At 40.8% G+C, this 20,547-nt stretch overlaps 1 protein-coding gene across 1 annotated transcript; it reads left to right on the plus strand.

Moving 5' to 3' along the window:
- The first annotated feature begins 1,771 nt into the window (after window positions 1-1,771).
- Window positions 1,772-16,834, plus strand: dnmt3ba (DNA (cytosine-5-)-methyltransferase 3 beta, duplicate a). The gene is made up of 24 exons (XM_030783580.1): window positions 1,772-1,895; window positions 2,041-2,186; window positions 2,367-2,571; window positions 2,861-4,641; window positions 4,970-5,147; window positions 5,988-6,056; window positions 6,398-6,471; window positions 8,340-8,420; window positions 9,120-9,269; window positions 9,381-9,488; window positions 9,649-9,789; window positions 10,130-10,238; window positions 10,480-10,524; window positions 10,618-10,697; window positions 10,870-10,982; window positions 14,273-14,456; window positions 14,601-14,685; window positions 14,848-14,993; window positions 15,196-15,286; window positions 15,501-15,649; window positions 15,756-15,841; window positions 15,935-16,004; window positions 16,143-16,261; window positions 16,693-16,834. Exons 1-24 carry the CDS (start codon window positions 1,772-1,774, stop codon window positions 16,832-16,834), a joined length of 4,476 nt encoding a protein of 1,491 aa, XP_030639440.1.
- The last annotated feature ends 3,713 nt before the right edge of the window (window positions 16,835-20,547 follow it).

A 20,547-nucleotide genomic window follows, 5' to 3' on the forward strand; every position in this document is an offset into this window, starting at 1 on the left:
AGTAACAAATAACGATTCGGCTTCGAGACAATGTAACGAACTTAATGCATTGCTCAGTATTTGCATACTATAGGATACCATGCATTAAGTTTTCTGTTAAAGCAAATGGTCGAACCATAGTTACGAATTGTGACTAGCTATTAAAGTAGTATAGCATCGCGGGACCTCCTCCTCAGTTACTCGACCAATCCTAACAGGCGAAATAGTACGAATACATGGCGTCACTGGGATCCATTGTGTGTGAAGATTATTGCCATATAGGTCCCGGCGTTAGTGTTCCACGCGAGCAAGGAAGAACGGAGGTAGGACATATGATACTTATTCTAAAGGTCATATGTATCTATTTTTTTTAGTATTTTGTAAACCCGATGGCTCAACTTTGCTACTAAAACACAATGAGTTCCGTTCTATATTCTGAACTCATATTCACTTTAGCTGCACGTAGCCAACTAGTCGCAGAAGCACAAAGACAAACCTGCTGACACAAAAGCAACCGATCTTGACATTGTGAAAATATTGCCACATTTCAATTTAAATCATATTGCAAGCGTTGATGTGTTAGTTAACACTGCATGTAAACCCAGGCTTGGTTTGAGAACGATTACATATTGATTTTACGAAGAGATTGTTTGGGGGCTGTGTGTAGCTTATCCACACACAACCGACACAAAGCGACTCAGCGCATAATCTTAACCTTTTTATGTTTTGTTGTGGGTGAGTCACCTACATGTGAAAACAGAGTGGGTCTAATTTCGTCAGATCAAGGGCTTTTTGTGATTCTCTATTCCCTGCTTATGACATCTCATGATACTCCTTTTGCTAAGTTTTATGACTGTGTCAGAAAGCCGGCTATGTGATACTTAAGTTTTTAGACACCGAGCTTCCCCGCTGGAATAGCTGCACTTAGGAGCATCTGTGAGTCACAATTTTAGACAGGGAAAAACTTTCTTGTCAAGCATGCAATCTTCGCGGCAAAAGTTGTCCCGCGAGATTTTTTGGTCTTTGCCTTACACTGAAAGAGAGGAGGGGAATGTCGCTCAGCCCAGGAATTGAATGCAAATGCAAGTGCAAGCGCAAGCGTATAGATTTTTATTACACAAGATGTATTATCATAGTCCAGTGAATAACTGGGCAGGAATTCAATACGTGTGTTTCACTACCCTGCTAATTATTGAAATACTACCGTCTGAGTCACTAGAGGACTATAATGCTATAATGCTTAAACCTCATCTGACACCTAGCTGTATTCCATGCTTTAGCTGCTTAATGGTTTACACAGCACAGTGGAACAAATAAATACCGGTACCTGTTTCACGCATAGCTTGCTGATGTGAGTTGCCTACTTTGGCGCCTGTCTCAAAATCACTGGGCTTTTGTCGACCAAGACTTAAGATGGAATATTGTCAGCCATTAGCCCGAAAGACCGTCCTCATCGTGCCTGTTTAGAAATTCAGGCTTTGTCATGGCAAAATGTTGACCAAGCCCCCACGAGAAGAACAGATATTTAGTTTACAGCAGTCCTGAATTGCTGAAAAGACTGCTCCCCCAGAACTGAATGATCTGGACTCTGTATGACCATTACTGTGAAGTCTGGACCTCACAAAAATATCTTTTGGGAATGGTTCAGAATCACTTACTTTCGAAGCTGTTATAACACATAGATAAAGCCCACCTTGCATCATAGCAAATCAATTAAATGTGTTATTATGTAGTCTATTACTATTACTGTTTTGAACTATGTAATTGTGATTTTTCTCAGGAATAAAAGAAAATGGCAACAAATGTGACTCTGTCCCTGGACAGCCCAGAGGCGAAAAGCAACCGCTTTCAGTTGTTAGGCTGGTTGAATAAATCTTTACAGACCAATTTTACTCAGGTCGAGCAGATATGTTCAGGTAATGCAAAACTTTGTCTTTTTCTTCTGTACTAATGACTTTCTATTTTCTGAGCAAATTGCACCATACAAGATATTGCAAACAGAAAGTAAAAATGTATGCCATGTCTAAAGTCAATATAAGATTTTTGTCTGCCTATATGCAGGTGCATGTTTTTGCCAGTTGATGGACTGGCTTTTCCCAGGGTCAGTCAACATGAGCAAAGTGAATTACCAGTCTCAGGAACAGGCAGATATCCTTCAAAACTACAGTCTCTTGGAAGAAAGCTTCAAAAAAACAGGCATCACAAAAGTAAGACAACTTTCCCACGAGCTTGTTTCTTAAATATGCGCTTTATTTGGGTGGTTTTTTTTGTTTTGTTTTTGAATGAGCATGTCGGTTTTTGACAGTTTATTTACATAGGAAATCTCAAGTGTGCTTCTGATCACTTTATTCTTTGGAGCATTTGACATCTCGTCCATGTTCCTGTAGGCCATTCCTGTCGAGGAGCTGATGAAAAGGAAGTTCAAGGCCAGTTTTGCCTTTCTTAAGTGGTTCAAGGTGTTTTTTCAAGCCAACCAATCAGGACAGGTGTATGACCCAGTTGCAGCTCGTAATGGTCAGGAGATTCTTCCCATGGAGCCGTACCTTTGTTTCCTGCAGACTTCAGAGCACCTGAATAATTCAAGTAATTCTGGTGAGACTCTGGCACTGTTTTTTCTTGAGTTTAATTCATTACCATAAATTATAAAATGTACTATTGATTTCACTCAAACCTCATGCAAATTCATTGTTCAACCAAATACTACTAACTTGTGTCATGTAATATCATGTGCTTGACTCAATCAAGGCAACGAGTTTGCATAACTTTCAAATAAAGTTACCGAATTATATTTGATGACATACATTTTGAAACATAGCACACCAGTAATTGGTGTCATGATTCTTTGTTTTTTTTTCTTATTTTCTGCTTTACACAGCCAGAGGGAAAGAAGAATCTAGCACAGATAAGGAAGTGTCTGGGAGGAAACGCATCACTTATGATGTCCAATGGGAAGATGTCTACAAATGGGTTAGGCCGAGTAATCTAGGGGACATTTATGCTTACTGCACTATCTGTGACTTTAACCTCAATGTCCTCCACTCAGGTTTGTATGATCTTAAACGTCACCAGCAGACTAAAAAGCACAGACAAAGGGCAGTCAAGACTCTGCAGGAACCACTGGAGAAGCAAACCAATGGAAAAATTGAGTCCTTCACCTGTAGTGAGATTGTGCTGCAATTCATTCAAACCCACTGCCTCATCAGTCTGTCAGTGCCAAGCAACCAAGTCTCACATCACACTGCAAGGCATGTCCTTGGACTACAATACCCTCAAGACATTGTTTCTGCTTGCAAGCAAATGCCTTACTGTGTATACCTGTATGGACGGGTGACACTGGGTGAGGGACAGGAGAGCACTGCTTGTGTTGTCCTTGTCGGGTTTTTTGATAGTAAGACTGCAAAACATTACATCAGACTCTTAGATGTTTTCCCGCAGACTGCTGAAGACTCTGGTGATACCGTGGCCAGTGGCTTGGTTGATACCTTGAAGAAATTCAAACTTCCTGCAAGCAACATGGCTGCTTTCTATGTTGATGTAAAAGACAACAGTTTTGAGAGGATTGCTTCACGGCTCAAAGAACTGAACCCAAAGGTGACAGCTCTTGGTGGACTGTACATCTTAGCCAACACTGCCTGCCATGTCGGAGTGACGGAGCACTTCAAACTGGTCCAGGACCTCATTTTTGATATCTATGGACATTACTCCACTTGCTCCACCAAGAATGACAACTTGAAAGCTCTGTTCGCAGGTGTAGGTGCACTTGGCACATCCAACCCACCACTCAGCTCCCGGTGCCAGGAATTCTGTGTATTTCTTCAAAGGATGTTAGGAATGTGGGCAGAACTCACTTCATACTTCACCTCTTGCCGTCAGACAGATGAAAAGACCAAACTCATCTGCTCTCAGCTGGAGAGCCCTAAACTCAGAGTCACTTTCATGTTCCTGAGCCATGCATTGGAGCCTCTCCGTGCCTTCGACGAGCGGCTCGAGAGTCGGGACGGCTCTGTCCGAGCAGATCTTGTGCAGATTTTACGAGACGCAAGTGGGATCCTGCGCTCATATGCCTGCAGTTTCCTTCACCCACAGGCTGTTGTGCGGTTTCTGAAGGAACGAGATGCAACTTTCCTTAAGAACAAGAAGTTCTACCTCTCTGGTGCTGACCTGTGTCTGGGTGGGACAGCAGTGGAGGACTTCTTGTCAGAGCGAGAAGCGGAATTAGCGGACACTGCGAAGGAGTTCCAGGATGAGTGCCTATCCTTCTACACAACACTCACTGCTAGTTTGGCAGAAGGTTTGCCTTTGAGTGATGGTGTTTTGAGGAGTATGTCTCAGCTGTTGAGCCCAGAAGGAAGGTTAAAAGTCACTGGAAAGGCTGTAGCTGACCTGGGTGCCCAGTTGGGTCTTACCACAACCCCAGAGGAGACTTCCAAACTCACTGATGAGTTCTTGGAGTACCAGCTAGTAGAGGAAGGTCAGGTTGAAGGCAATGTTGAGAATGGGTGTGCTGTTGGGGACTCGCACAAAATATCCTCACCCTCTCTGGAGAAGCACTGGAGTTCTGTCCTACGGCTTATGGGTCCAGAATCCATCTTCAGAAAGCTTGTCCTGAGTCTCTTGGCTTTGCCATGCCCTCCTCTTGAAGCTGAAAAAGTCTTTTCACAGGTATGGAATAAGAGCATTACTCTCTCTTTTGGTCTAAGTGTGGTACTTAGGTAGTAAGTAGTTATCAAATAGTGTCTCCTTGCTGAAATTTTGCTTGGCTGTCACTTGTGTTCACTTTACTCTTGGGCAGATTTACAGCAATATCCACTAATTGCTGTTCATAAATATTATATGATTAACTGCCAGATCGTGGGTGCAAAAATATTCGGAATTTATTAACTTTATTAAGTTTAGCTCTGGTTTTTGCTAATACTGTTTGAACAAGTGTAAGACTTTGTCCTGGTGCCAGTACTGAACTGTTGATTTTTATTTTCACATTCTCACACAGGCTGTGGAGAATGGGGATGCCGCCCTGCTTGATGACAGCCTGACAGACAGTGATGTAGAGATCTTAAAGGAATCGGATTTGACCAATGATGACTCGTCCTCAGAACATACTAGTGCCAAGACCTCACCAATCAGGAATGGCAGGAAGAAGAAAGCCCCCAGCAGTTTATCTGGAAGTGGTGAGTTAATGCCAGAGAAATTAACATGGTTAAAGACAATGTGATGGCATCACTGTTTGGTCTACAACTAAGCGTGCAAGAATGATGTTTTCAGTGATTTTTGTTTTTTATTTCTTGTACATAACTAGCTAATTGGCTGACTGGCAAAAGTTGGTGCAGGAGTTACTAACTGACGAGGTATATGGGGTGTTATACGCAATGAGGTGCACTGAAAATAAATGACAGGAATGCACTGAGATGTGTAACACACCATGGTAAATGAAATACGTAAGAGTAAAGTGGTAAGCTTTGAAATACTTTAGTGGTTGATTCATACTCCTGCACTAGGCCTTGTCTCTGTTCAGTGATCTCTCCTCTCACACAACTATCTCTTGTGTGGTAAGTATTTTTCTTGGGGTAGTTTATTATACTTAGATATAATGCCAGTGAAGAAAGCATCTGATTAAAAATTGCATGGTAATCCCCAAATGGTCTGTTTACAACTCACTGACTTACCAAAAGGTAAAAGTAAGAGGAGTATTCAAGATATTTGCCAGTTCCTTGCAATCTGTTCCATATGCAATGACTGACTGACTGATTTTTTTTTTTTTTTTGATTTGATAAATCTATTTTGTAATAGTACTGTAATAAAGTAATGTAACGATACGTTACAACAATATATTCAGAAGTAAATATTAAATATTAGTATTACAACAAACTTCTTATCATCTTCACTTTATTTATCAGGTTGTATGTGCTATCTCAAGGTTACACAGGCTATCTCTTTCTCTGGGTAAATATGTCCAGCAGGCTTATAACACAGGCCAGTTCAACTGATAGAAATAATGTGTTGTTTTCCAGAGGTGATTGACGTAACAAACACTCTGAAACCGTGCACTGTACGACTGCAGAAGATCACCAGTAAGAGAAGCAGGAATGGATCACTTAAGTTTTAAGTGAATCCCGATCAGTTCACTACCACAAACTGTTTGACATTCAGCTACAAGACAAACAGCTTTGTGAAGTCTTCATCTGTGTAATTTCATATGTGGCATGACTGTAAAATGTTTTAAGTGACTGATGTTGACAAGTGAAAAAAAAAATGAACTGCATGTATATTAAAAAAAAAGAAAAGAAAAGAAATGACAACAAGAACAAGCAACAAACAGTACATACCTCTCTGCTGAAATGTGTTGATTTGAAAATGGATCCAAACGAAAACAGATTTGTTTAAATGAAAGAGATGTAAGCAGTTTCTTGTTTTCCTGCAGAAACAGATTTAAAACAAGACGATGCTATCTTTTACGAAGATGATGTCACTTGGACTAGCACTACTTTTCAGGAGGTAATAACTTCATAGCTTTTAACGATTCGTCCTCCTGTTACCGAGCAACCCACATAAAACCTAACCTTGCAGCAAAGACTTCCATCCTACTGTATGCCATCCCTCCGTTCAGACTGGCTGGTTATCAGCACTCCTAACGTCTTTACTGTATTGCCGTCTTTGTAAGTATGTATTAATCTTCTAGTAAAATAGTATAGAGTTTAGAATATAACAGCTTGGAATGCTTTTAGATAGATACAAATGTCATCTTTAAACACTCTCATATTTTGTAATGTTGTCTGACAAACAACACAATGTCTGCTAGTTGTGGCTGATTGCAGGTCTCCCTGTGGAGATGGTCAATTGTTCAGCCTTATAAAATGATTGGATTAATGAACCGTATCAAATTGCTACTGAGGATCGGTGGGACCGGATCTCTCTCTCTCTCTCTCTTTCCTCAGAAGGCCTTTTTCTCAATTGCTGACCACGTGAAACAAATCGGTTGCTCCCTACCCATATCTTGATTTGATATTTGAGTCAAAAACAAAGCAAAAGCTATCAGTAGAGCATTATTGTTCATACACTCTTCTCTTGATAATTCATGAACGCAATCGTTTGCGTCATGAACAGGACTCAAAAGATGTGGCCAGTGAGCGAGCTCACTACCACAAAGTATGACATGTTCTCAGGGGACTTTTAGAGCCATGTCTGTCTTTGACAGGGTTTCAGAAATAAAAGCTCGAAAGTTTTCAAGACGTAAAGTTAACTTTAAAGCGTGAACACGACACCCATGGTTAGATGCCATGTATTTTCTCCAAGGACTTGCATGTCATCGCTACAGTCTCGTCTTTTTTGTCACACTGACTTACACCTTTATTAACCTTTTCTTTCTTCCTTCCTTTTTTTTAAACGCACGTTTTCCTTCGGGTCTGCATGCACCACCCTTCTGGTGATGGTGGTGACCCTGGGAGTGGGTTGGGTTGAGCGTGGGTGTGTGTGTGTGTGTCTGTCATCCTTCAGAGCTCTATTAGGGGGATATGCGGTTGGGAGAACAGCTTACGCCAGAAGCCGCAAGCCCGCACCGTCTTTCAGGCCGGTGCTGGCGCCTGGGTCAAACCACAGAGCCTTGAAAACGATGACAAGCATAAAACCCCCCAAAACACACTAGAGTCCCCCCCTGCACCGGTAGGTACACAGTAAAGATGAGATAGGGGAGCCAAATCAAGAGGAATGTGCCCCAGTGCTTGTGCCCTTAATTCTGTAGCTTCCCCTCTGGTAGCATCCTTTGGGCTGGATACAGGTCTAAGATGCATGATTGCCATGGTTACGTTATTCTACCCCAAAAAGCTTTTGCTTCGTCTCTGTCCTTGGGCTTTTCTCGATCTTTGAATGCTTTTCATCCTTGTCTGCTCTTTCATCTCACGTCTTGTCTTTGCCGTATATGTTGCCCTTCGCTCTTTATGTGTTAACCTGGGGAAGGTTATAATCCTTCTCCTGGAGGGCCATGTTATCAGAGGATTTTGTTCCAGCTCTGATCTAACACATCTGAATTTAATATTCAGAAGTTCCTTGGGACCATGGTAAGCTAAATAGGGAGTGTTTGAACAAAACATTTAAACTTTACTGCCATCTAGGAGAAGGACTGCCAGCCCCTGTTATGATTACTAACATACAAACACATCTGGAGAGTGTCCATAAAAAAGCACATGTTCATGATTAGTCTGTTGTTCTTGGCTGAACGATGTCTTTGGAACTTTGAGGTGTTTCTATGATGAAGCCTTTTTTTTGCATACATTTCATGTCATTCTAGTTCTAGCTGTGTTTTGCTGTGGGCTCCCCTTTCCACAGTTTTATTTGTGCATGATTTCATGTTGACTGTAATATTTCAGGTGAAAAATGGAGTTGCCTTGTCAGCATCAACTGGTTTTACTCCTAGTCCCAAACATGTGAAGAAAGGTCAGATGTATCAGGTAACTTTGCCTTGTGCTTGTGATCAACCATCGCTTTGCTAAACTATTCCACTTCTCTTTACCTGTTCACTGTAAGACCTAATAGTTAAATTCTCATGAAAACATTATACCATGCTGATTGCCTTGAGTTAAGCAAATGTTACTAGCTCATCTCTTATGTTTGTGCTGATTCGGATTTGACTTGCATTATATGGTAACACTCACTTGTTACAGTTAGGAGAATGAGTAGCCATAGGTTTTGTTTTCAAATGAAGTTCTTTAATTAGATTTTTACAGCGTTGCAAAGCCTTTCTGAAGGTGTACTCCTTTCCAGTCATTTCCAAGTTACTCTCTCAGGAACTAATTTTTAGGCAGTTTTTCTAACAATATGTATTTAGTCCTGCATTTGCAAGGGTTTTTCTGTGACTAGTTTGTCAGAGGACATTTTGCCTGTTTGCTTCCACACTGTAAAATATTACTGCGATTGAACAAATCTGATGTTCCTAATTTAAGTCTGATTTGAGTTCTCAAAAAATGAAAGTAGATGAACTTTTTAATTACTAACCTTAGCATGCTAGATTTTACAATTCAGACCTTTGACTTACTATTTCTCTCGATCAGTTCAGTCTTACTCAGAATGCCTGTTAGAATTGTATGTTGTAGGAGTTGTATGAATATAAATGGACTGAACAGAAGACACTCCTCTCTATGTCACTATAGGATGGTAAGGGCTTCACAACAGGAGAGCTGGTCTGGGGAAAGGTGAAGGGATTTTCCTGGTGGCCTGGACTGGTGGTGGCCTGGAAGGGGAAGGCGCCGCCTCCGTCCATGCGACGCGTGGAATGGTTCGGAGAAGGAATGTTTTCCGAGGTAAAGACCAACTCTGTATGTCTTTCTGTTCATTCCATTACCTGGTCGTGTAGATTTACTACAGTCTTTGACTCTGCTCTGACTCTGACCGTGACTCCATGATTCTTTCAGATCTATACGGAAAGGCTTTTGCCTTTTGCGGCCTTTGCTAAGTGTTTCTGCAACAAGTCCTATGCCAGCTTACCCACCTACAAGGATGCCATTTACCAGGTTCTAGAGGTACTTAGACATGGAATGCTTTGCTTTTTCCAATTTGGTACAAGGGACTAGGGTCTGGTCACATTGTTAACACTGGTATGCACCTTAAAATGTAAAAGGTTCTGTATGTACAATAAAGCATTAGTGAACTATGATAAAAACACGCATGTTTAATCTCCAGTTGGCCGGCGAGCGTTGTGAGAAGTCCTTCCCTGACACAGTCAACAGAGAGGAGGAGCTGAAGGTCATGCTGGACTGGGCCTTTGGTGGCTTCCAGCCCACTGGTCCTGTTGGTTTCATACCTCCCCCAGACACCTATGGTATGACATGAGTCTTCACAAGCTTTAATCTGTCAATTAATATCTTTGTCTGATCGAACAAGAACTTGCATCACATATAGCTACTCTTTAGCCATAGATGTTCTTATGGAGACCTGGAATGCACTAATACATTGTGTTTGGTGTGTAAACAGAATCAGTCGAGCCAAAAAACATTTCTTGCTCCAATATTTGTACTTTATATTTGAATTGCAGTCAGATTCTGTGAGACATTTATGCTAGGGTTGAGTGTGGGAGGAGCTGCAGGCTAAACACAATATTCACTCTGGACTGAAAGCTGAAATATTGTTTGTGTCATCATCCCACGCCACAGACATCTGTAACAATTCGAAAATGGACTTGTCAGACTCCTCGATGTCAGACTACCAGCCTCCAGCAAAGAGGAAATACGTGATCAAGAGCAGACCCTATATGACTCAGAGTTACAGCAGAGGTAGGTGGTACATCTGTCGTCTTTCTGAAACTCCTAGAGAAATGTGGCATGTCTCTCCTAGAGAGAGATTTTTATGTATTATGACTTTATAGCATCCCTATAAGAACTGTGTGTTATGTGGGTAATCAGTTGTGTCCTTTTCCAGGAACTTGTCATCATAGAAAGTTGACGTGATTGTAGTTTTGCCTCATTATTCTGGCGAAAATAACTTGTGACGTTCTTTTCCGCATCTGTTTCTCAGAACAAATGGTCCAAGAGGTCACGGTCAAAGGCAAAAACATTGAAGGTGAGTCAGGATATACCTGTTTTTTTTGCATTCATCATTCTTTCTTAGTGGCACCTTGCAGTCCTACAAAAGTCATTGCTTTTTTTGTTTCAGATTTCTGCCTTTCGTGTGGAACTCCTGACGTCGAGATTTTTCATCCACTCTTTGAAGGAAGTCTCTGTTTGAAATGCAAGGTAAAAAAGATAAAAAAAAGAAAGAAGTGCGTCACGTAATTTCTTCTTTGCTCTAGAGTATCATCATGCTAGCTTGCATTTATGAGCTGGCACGCTAGGTATGTAACCAAGTTGTCCATCTGGTCCCAGCACACATGCTTTACTTAGTCCGGTGTGCTTTCGTCTTCCGCAGGAGAACTTCACTGAGACTCTGTACAGATACGATGAAGACGGATACCAGTCCTACTGCACTGTGTGCTGCGCTGGCCTGGAGGTCATTCTGTGTGGAAATGCTAGTTGCTGCAGGTAAGCACAAAGCAGTTAGCCATCTAGACTTCATGTACAGACACAAACATTTTTAGATTTGGGTTTTATGCACAACTGCTCTGGCCTCGCTCAACACAGCCCTAGTCAGCTGTGCAGCAAGCTAAACAATTACTTAGATGAGTGGCGTGAAATGAGTTGTTTCTTTCACGGATTTGTTTGCATGAACTTGGTCATAGAACCCAAAATAACTTCAAGAATACGAGTAAAAGCATGCAGTGTTTACATAGAGGTGGCAAAAGTACACACATTCTCTACTCAAGTAGATGTACAGATACTTGTGTAAAAATAGACTCTGGGAAATGTAGAAGTACTGATTCAACTTCTTTACTCAAGTAAAAGTGAAAAAGTACAGGCTCCAATATGTGCTCAAAGTATAAAAGTAAAAAGTAGCCCTTTGAGGGACATTTCATGTTGCTGTGCAAAGCTAACTGAACCTCATGTCATATTAATATAACTCGAAGACTATTAAACCATTCTAACTTCAAATAAAATAAAAAACAATATACTGAAAATAATGAACATTAACCTCGATCAACACGAGAACACACTTTCCCTTTCTTGTCTGTTTCGTCTTGTTACCTCACTTCGTGATGTGCACCAAGGGATCGTCTTTTCTATATGTTTATGTCCCATACACTTAGGTTGAAATCGGTCTTTAGGTTGGGAAGGCGCACAGTGATGAAAAATAAAAATAATCGATACTACCCCTCCAATGCATTCAAACTAAAGTAACGAGACTGTTCTGAAAACGTAAGGAGTAGAAAGTACAGATATTTGTGTTAAAATGTGCAGGTAAAAGAAAAAAGTTGTCAAAAAAATAAATACTCAAGTAAAGTACAGATACCTGAAAACTCTACTGAGATACCTGAGTCAGAGTGAGAATCAGAATCGCTTTATTTGCCAGATGTACAATGCACGCAGCAATTTGACTTGGTGGTACAGCACGGTGACACAAAAAGATATCAGAACACTAGGATTAAGTAAAAGTGAGAGTAAAAGGAGAACATAATAAAAATAAAATAACCGTAAATAAGAATAAATATACAAGAATAATAAAATAAAATGGAATAAAATAAAATAACCCTAAATAAGAATGTATATACAGAATATTTGTACAGGTTAAGTACTAATGCATGCTACATTATGCTACATATTACACAGTCCTGGCAGGATGGTTGGGTCTATAGTAGGGGGTTGCACTGTCCTATACAATGTGTGTGAGGTGCGTGTGTGTGCGTGCATGAGTGTGGAGATGGAGCATAAGTGATGATGCGTGTTGGGCAGTCGGGGGATGAGGTGGGAGCTACGATGAGTTGTTGAGGAGAGTGATGGCCTTAGGGAAAAAAAAACTGTTTTGGTGTCTGGAGGTCCTGGTCCTGATGGAGCAGAATCTGCGGCCGAATGGAAGTCTTCTGATGAGGCAGCGAGCAGGACTATCCTACTCGCCGGCTTTCTGGCTCTGGCATCCTGCAGAACACTCACAGGCACCTGTTCCTGACCTGTGAGCCGACTTGCTTCCTGCTGGTCAGGAAGTCCATAATCGACTTGCAGATGGGGCGGGGTACCTGCAGCTGTGGCAGTTTGGTGTGCAAACGGTCGGGGAGGATGGTATTGAAGGCAGCACTGAAGTCCACAAACAAAGCCCTGACATAGGTGCTGGGTGTGTCCAAATGCTGTAGTTAGGGGATGGAGGCTGAGGTTAACAGCATCGTCCACAGAGCGGTTGGCTCTGTAGGCGAACTGTAGAGGGTCCAGAAGAGGGTCTGTGATTGGTTTGAGGAAGGACAGGATGAGTCTTTCGAACAGTTCATGACTATGGATGTCAGGGCAACGGGTCTGTAGTCATTTAGGCACGTAATTCTGTCCTTCTTTGGAACTGGGACGATGGTGGCTGCTTTGAAACAGGGTGGCACATGGCATTCAGAGACGGGCTGATTGAAAATGCATGGGAACACTTGTGAGAGCTGGGTTGCATAGTGCCTCAGTGTGGCTGGGGAGACACCATCAGGTCCTGGGGCTTTCCTTGAATTCAGCTGTGTGAAGAGCTTATGGACATCCATCTCTGTGAAGGTTGGAGGGGGGGGTTGTATTCCTGAGATGGGGTGGGGGCAGGCTGATGGTCTTGAAATGATGGGGGTGGTGTGGATGTTGGACCATCAGTGTGTGTGATGGGGGACCTCTCAAACCTAGAGTAAAAGGTGTTGAGGTCATCAGTAAGTCCAGGGGATGGGATGATTGCTGGGCTTTTCTTATTGTAATGTTTGATTGCCCTGAGTGTGTTCCAGACAGCTGCAGAGTCGTTGGTGCTTGAATCACGCTCCAGCCTGGCTTTGCACTTTTCCTTGGCAGATCTGATGTCCTTCTTGAGGCTCTGTCAAGCCAGCCTGAATGTATCCACCTTCTCTGTACACCTGTTCTTTTTGACGACTGAGTTCTCTAAGCTGTTTGGAGAACCAGGGCTTTTGGTTATTGTACTTTATGATGGTTTTGGTGGGAGGCAGATCTGTTCACAGAAGTTGATATATGAATATGTAATATCAGCAAATGAGTTGTTGTTGTCCTCAGGGCCACTCAGAGACTCCCAGTCAGTGGACTCCATGCAATCCTGAAGCATGTCTGCTTATATGAGATCATATAATATACTTTATGGCAGTCCGTTTGTAAGTACGAGTTGTCCATAACTCGGACGTTCTTAGCCTGGGGATTTACTGTAGCGCACTAAGAAAGGACGCTAGCTGCTTATCTGCTGCAGGATGCCAGTGTACAAACATCATCTTTAACAGAGATAATGTACAAAATACATTGATATATAAATGTGAAAGAGGAAGGCTTATAGATTGTGCCCTGTGATGAGGATGAAAATGGATTGGAATGACACTAAAAACTCATTTCACGCATTTATGAAAGCAGCTTTCAGTTACAGTGAAAAGCAGATGTGACACACCGCATACCACAGTGCCCAGTAGAAGTCCCCAAAATGTAAAAAACACCATAATACCGGCATGGTCACAACTATAACAGTAAGCTAGTAAACACGTGAAGGAAATTTGAAGAAAAAAGGACTCTTACTCCACAAATGCAGCAAGTGACCTATTGTATTGGTTACTTAAAATTTATGTTTTATGATTCTATATATAAACAATTTTGATGTAATATTTATCATAATGCATACAAAATGAGGGAGATGCTCCTGATACAAAGGAAACACCGCAGGATGCAAAAAAGTTCTCACATCTCTCTCTCTCTCTCTCTCTCTCTCTCTCTCTCAGGTGTTACTGTAAAGACTGTCTGAATATTCTGGTTGGCCCAGAAACCTTTGATCAGCTCAAGGAGGTGGATCCATGGAGCTGTTACATCTGTTTGCCACCAAAGAGGTACGGAGTCCTGAAGGTGAGACCTGACTGGAGCGTACGCGTGCAGGAGTTCTTCGCCAATAACAGTGCCTTCGAATTCGTAAGTGCTTCATGTTTTTCTCCACTCTTCTTTACTGTACTTCCACTTATTTTGTCCCCTGAGGCAGTTTACCGCCATATCATATTGTCATATTTTTCTTGGATGATCGTTTGATAAGTTAACTGTGTTCACACTTTCATCCAGGAGCCTCACAGAGTTTATCCATCAATTCCTGCCCATCACAGAAGGCCCATCCGAGTCCTGTCTCTTTTTGATGGCATTGCCACAGGTATGTCTTACCCCAGGGGTTTAGTGACATCTGTTTAATAATAAGCTAAACTGAGATTCAGGAAGACGAATACTGCACCAGAAGATGAAATGTCCTGAGCGAAATGTAGCTTAGAGGCTTAAGCCGTAAAGTTGAAGAAGTTATGCTGATTTTTCCCCTCAGGTTATCTGGTGCTGAGGGACCTTGGGTTTAAAGTGGAACGATACATAGCCTCAGAGATTTGTGACGACTCCATAGCTGTGGGCATGGTCAAACATGAGGGGAAGATAGAATACGTAAATGACGTGCGCACTATCACCAAGAAACACGTGAGTTCGCAAAACACAATACCCCTGGCTCTGGTTTCAAAACGTCTGATGGCATTTAAAATACATTAGTTGAGTATGGTATTGTAAGTACACCATTTTGGTCTGCTATTACCTCTGTAATGAGCCCATTTTCTCGAGCATGTAAAATATCACATTTCATTACGTAGTATCATCATGTAAAATTTCACCTTTTGTATTGTAGCTGGCTGAGTGGGGTCCATTTGATCTCCTGATTGGTGGAAGCCCCTGTAATGATCTGTCTATGGTGAATCCTGCTAGAAAAGGACTTTTTGGTAAGAAACATCTTGCAGCATATTCTGATGAAGCCTTTATACATTATTTTACAATTTATTTAGCTTAGACCATTTATCATTTCCCACCCTGTAACACTTTACCCCATGGTAACTGGGCAGATGATGTTTTGCTTCCATGAAGGAGGTTTTTAGTCACAAAATGTCAGAAAATATTCAAAAGTGTGCATTTTTCTCGTTTCCCTCTCCCCCTCAGAGGGCACAGGTCGACTCTTCTTTGAGTACTACAGAATGCTGACGATGATGAGACCGAAAGAGGATGACGACCGTCCATTCTTCTGGCTTTTCGAGAACGTGGTAGCGATGAGTGCCCACGATAAGGCTGACATCTGTCGCTTCTTAGAAGTAGAGAACACGTCTCCTCTCTTCTATTTTTGTCCATTCTTTGATAGTTGTTATATTAAAGATGATCTCATGTAGGTAAGTCATAATGTTTCTCCTGTGTTTCCAGTGTAACCCTGTTCTGATCGACGCTGTGAAAGTCAGTCCAGCTCACAGGGCCCGATATTTCTGGGGAAATCTACCCGGAATGAACAGGTCAGCATATGTCCATACACATACATATATACCTGCATGCTTATGTCATACACATATTTATGCAAATATATGCAAATATGTTTGTGACCTCAGGCCCATGGCTACCTCTCTGAGCGATAAAGTAGATCTTCAAGATTGCCTGGAAGTAGGACGCCTCGCAAAGGTCAGACCCTCAGAGACAACTATTGATTGATTTTTTTTAAGATAATCATACATGGATATGTCCATTGAAATTCTTTCAAATGATTGCATCGTTCAAGATGTTTCAAGTGTTGAAAATGTTTGATTTTTGCCCCTATAGTTTAATAAGGTGCGCACCATCACAACCAAGTCAAACTCCATCAAGCAGGGGAAGATGGGACCCTTGCCAGTCTCTATGAATGGAAAGGAAGACTATTTATGGTGCACAGAGATGGAGAGGTAAGGAAATTTACCTGACAAGTATTTGAATTGTGGCGCTCTGAGTTCACACTTACAGAATTAGAGTCACTTACTGTTACAGCAGCGTTTTAAAAAAGTGGAGGGAGTCTGAATTAAGCAGTTATGACAGAGAAATTACCACTCTGTTGATGACCAACCCAACCTTCCTCTCGGATATCTTGTAGCCACCTGTCCCAAAGTGTAGGAGACAAAGGTTAACGTATGTTTCTCTGGTGCCTTGCTGAGAGCGGCCATCTTGATGGGCTGTTATTGAGTTGGTCAACCCAACCAAAATAGCAACAACATTTTTGGTTGCTAAGCAACCGAGCAGCCAACATAAACACGAAGATATCACAACAGTTGGGTTGCAACTTTCAGGGTTTTTTGTAATATTTCTGTTTAATACATTACATTGCCTTTTTTTTCCCCAGGATTTTTGGTTTTCCCAAGCATTACACAGATGTGAACAACATGGGCAGGAGTCAGCGGCAGAAGCTTTTAGGTCGCTCCTGGAGCGTCCCTGTAATTCGGCATCTCTTCGCCCCGTTGAAGGATTACTTTGCTTGTGAATAGCTGGTCTACCTTTTGCTCCTTTTGGTTAGACAGGCAACAGGAGCACCAAACATAAAAGTAAGAGGTAGGGGAAGCAGTAATATATGATAACCCATCACTCATCCTGTCTTGAATGAATTCTCCATGATTCTCAGACTATGGCCACACAGAATTTTCTATCGTCATTACGTTCAGACTTTTATAGTGTTTTTTTTAAATGATCTTATCCATTTCTTCATCTCATCGGTCCTCAGAATGCACAGACACTTTTTGGTTAAACCATTTTTGTACATCTGAAATCGTTTGTTTAAGTCTAACTTTCACTTTGTACTGCAAAGAGCCACTTGAAAGCCCACCCACTACCTCAGCACTGTTCTGTGACTGGTTCATTGTCTTGAGAAATGTTATTTTATATCTATTTATTAATTGTTGATTGAAAATAATGAACATTATGGAGTTGGGACTTTTATACTTTTTAAAGATACCATTAGGATCTTGCCACACTTGTTTATCTACTTAGATTCTTTTAAAACGTCACTAACTTTGTAATTACTGTTTTGATGAAGTTGTAGACATTTCTGTGACTGGTTTTTTTAAGGGCTTAATGGTTTAGGTTAATGGTATGTTTATTTGCAAAGAATTTTTCAGTTTGTTTTTTTTTATAACTCCAAAATTTCTAAGTGAACCTTTTAACTGTGTTTTTATAACAACACCAAAGACGAATAAAATTCAGTCATTTGATGTCAAGTCATAGTCATGCCCACAGAACAGTCTTTCCCTTCTGCCAGCAGTACACAACTCACCAGTATTATTTGATAGTTGTCTCCATCTCCAAATACCATGTGGATGACTAAAGAGGTTGAACTGAATATTTTACAATTCCAACAATTTTAGCTACATTTTCACACACTTTACCATTTTACACATTTTGCCATTTTATTTTTGGTCTTTTTTTAGTGACGTATAATAATAGGAACAAAGCTAAAGGGGATGCATTCCAGCCCCCTTCATCTTTAGCAGTATTTATATTACGCGACAACCCAACTGTCAGATTGGCAGTGTACCCGTGATCGTTTACCAGAGTTGTATGTAGTGAAGGACACGAAGATGGTGTTACTTCTCAATCGTCTCTCGTTGTAAAGTCGTACATACAGTATGTGGAATTAAGACAGTTGAAATATGGACACAAACTCTTAAAACGCAAGTGCCTCAATGGAAAAAAACCCAACAACCTTTTTTTCTGTGAATCTGCATATTTGAAATGCAGTTTTGTTCAGGACATCAGGAATTTTAAAGGGAACTAAGTCACGTACAGTGACACATGTCTGCAAAGGCTTGTTATTCATGTTCCGTAGCAATGGCTGTAGATTATGTCACTGTGGCTAAACACGCAGCTGACGTTGGTGATGGTGAAAGCAACAAAGCTTCTGCCTTTGTATGTGGAGAGTACTAGAAATGGACTTTTTTTTAACCAATCTCAGCTCTAACTACTATAGTGTTCTGCTGTGTGTATAATTATGTGACTGTGTTAGTCATAAATCATAGACATATTGTCAGTAAAGTGTTGTATTTCCTGTCTGTTAGGCCCCTATTACTTATGATTGACTGTTTTCTGCATAGTAGGATTACATTATGAAATCATATCAACTTTGATGCTGTTTTTAATTGTAATGGTTTTCAGGCTGGAATTGTATGTTTTTGTCGCATTTTTTTTGGTAGATAGGCTTGAGAAGTTCAAATACTTTCTCAAAACAGTATTGATAGCCCTACAGCCCAAATATCACATTAACTATATTGGCTGTCACAGTATAAATGCAAATCACAAACTAAATCAAAAAACATAAATCATGGCTATTTTTGAATATTATCTTGTAATCCAGATACGATGACTAACTTGTTAAGTATTCTTTAGAGTTGTTCTGATCCGTTTTTGACATGGTAGAGGTCATTGACATGTGATGTTGTAGTCAGAATCTGCTGAATGTGAATGCATGTATCCAGATACACGTAGCATATTTTAATGTAGTCTTAAAGCTCTGGAAGGTCCCAGAAACTTCTTTTATTATTTTATTTTATGATTTGGTGCAGTGTTGCATTGCAAAATTGGCTCACGAGGAAATGCATTACCAGCAGGTCAAAGGTCCAGGAGGACAAAGACCCTCAGATTTCTTCTCTAATTATTGTCTTGAATCATGCAAGTACTATATATTTGTACCACTTAAAGTCTTTCAAATTAATACCTCATTTTTTTTTTTTTCATTTTAAGGAGTCAACAGGCTCTTGCGGTGCTAAATTCTTGTTTTAAATCTGTATTCCTTAAGCTGGAGTTTGATACTTTTGTACCTGGATTATGCCTCGATCCCAAACCAAGCATGTGATTGCGCCTTCTCTGTAATTATGTTACTGATGTGAAATAAACTGGCCTGGTATTTTTTATTTGAATGCTTTCCCTATGTGAGTTTGTCAGTCCACCATTTTTTAAAAATATATTATCATTCAGAATAATTCTGTTCCTTTTCTCTTGATATAACTTTTCAGCTTTACTTCCACTGAATTTGAATCCTGCAAGCTCAACAAATTTATTAGACAAGCAACAGCATATTTTCAAAAAAACATTACTCTCTAGCAACTTCTAGCAAGGACACTTACCATAATTTAAATGATTTTTTAAATCGGTCTAGATGACTGTCCCGATTCTTTGGGGCAAGGGTATTATTAGAATGGAAGTGTTTAAGAACATTAGAGGCATATTTCTTTTGCCCATAACCCTTAGTAATCATTATCCGTGTCAATCTACATTTCACTTATGTGTCCTTAATAGAGGTATACTGTGTTTATGTTGTTCCCATCCCTATGCTGATACTCACCTGCAAAGGCATTAACATTAAAGCAGTAAAGTGAACAGCCTCAGGCCTTGACTGACTCTCTACCAGTGTTTGTGAGAAAAGACAACATGATGGTGTTTTTGTGTGGTATGGATTTAGGCAGTCCAATCCTCTTTCTATGACCTTCATTTTAAGTATCGATCAGCTGTTAGCACTTCTTCTAAATGCTTCTTCTTTGCTTTGTGTATGGGAAAGAGGAAACGCAAGTGAAGCAAGATTAGTTGACCAAACATCCTGTCTCTTAACACATCAGACAGACAAAAATTAAACCTTACGGCTGATAGGAAAACATAAACACGCAATCTTATCTGGAGGCTAAAACTCTTGATAATGTGAGATGAAATTAACTAAAGGAAGCTCTTCAGACGAGAGCTGGAGTAAACAGCCGTGCTGGACAAAGGAGAGCAGTGGTTAGTCCCCAATGACTCTAGCAGATACACAATAACACTCTTAAATAAAAGCTTAGTGAAACGCACGATGCGAGTTTGCTGAGTCAGCATGCTGACTTTCTTCACCATTTCTCTCTCTCTCTCTGAGAAGAATATTGCATTTTCCCCCCCAGAGGAATGTGATAGATTAGTTTGAAGTCTTAAAGTTAGGCTGAACTCTTGTTGACAGAAGGACAATAATTATGAGGTGAAGCAAAACAGCTCAACCCCCCCCCCCCTAAGTTTCACTGATCTACATCAAGAAGACTGCTGTAGAGACAAGTTGTCGACTTCTACTACCAAACAGAAAGCTATACTCTTATTTCTCATGCTCATGTTATTTTATGGTCTAAATAAAATAGCCCATAGCTCCGTTCAAATCAGAGGCATTATGCAAGTATATGTGGACAAAAAACCCCCC

This window comes from Chanos chanos, chromosome 9 (genome assembly GCF_902362185.1).
Source record: "Chanos chanos chromosome 9, fChaCha1.1, whole genome shotgun sequence".
NCBI classification, from domain to species: Eukaryota; Metazoa; Chordata; class Actinopteri; order Gonorynchiformes; family Chanidae; genus Chanos; species Chanos chanos.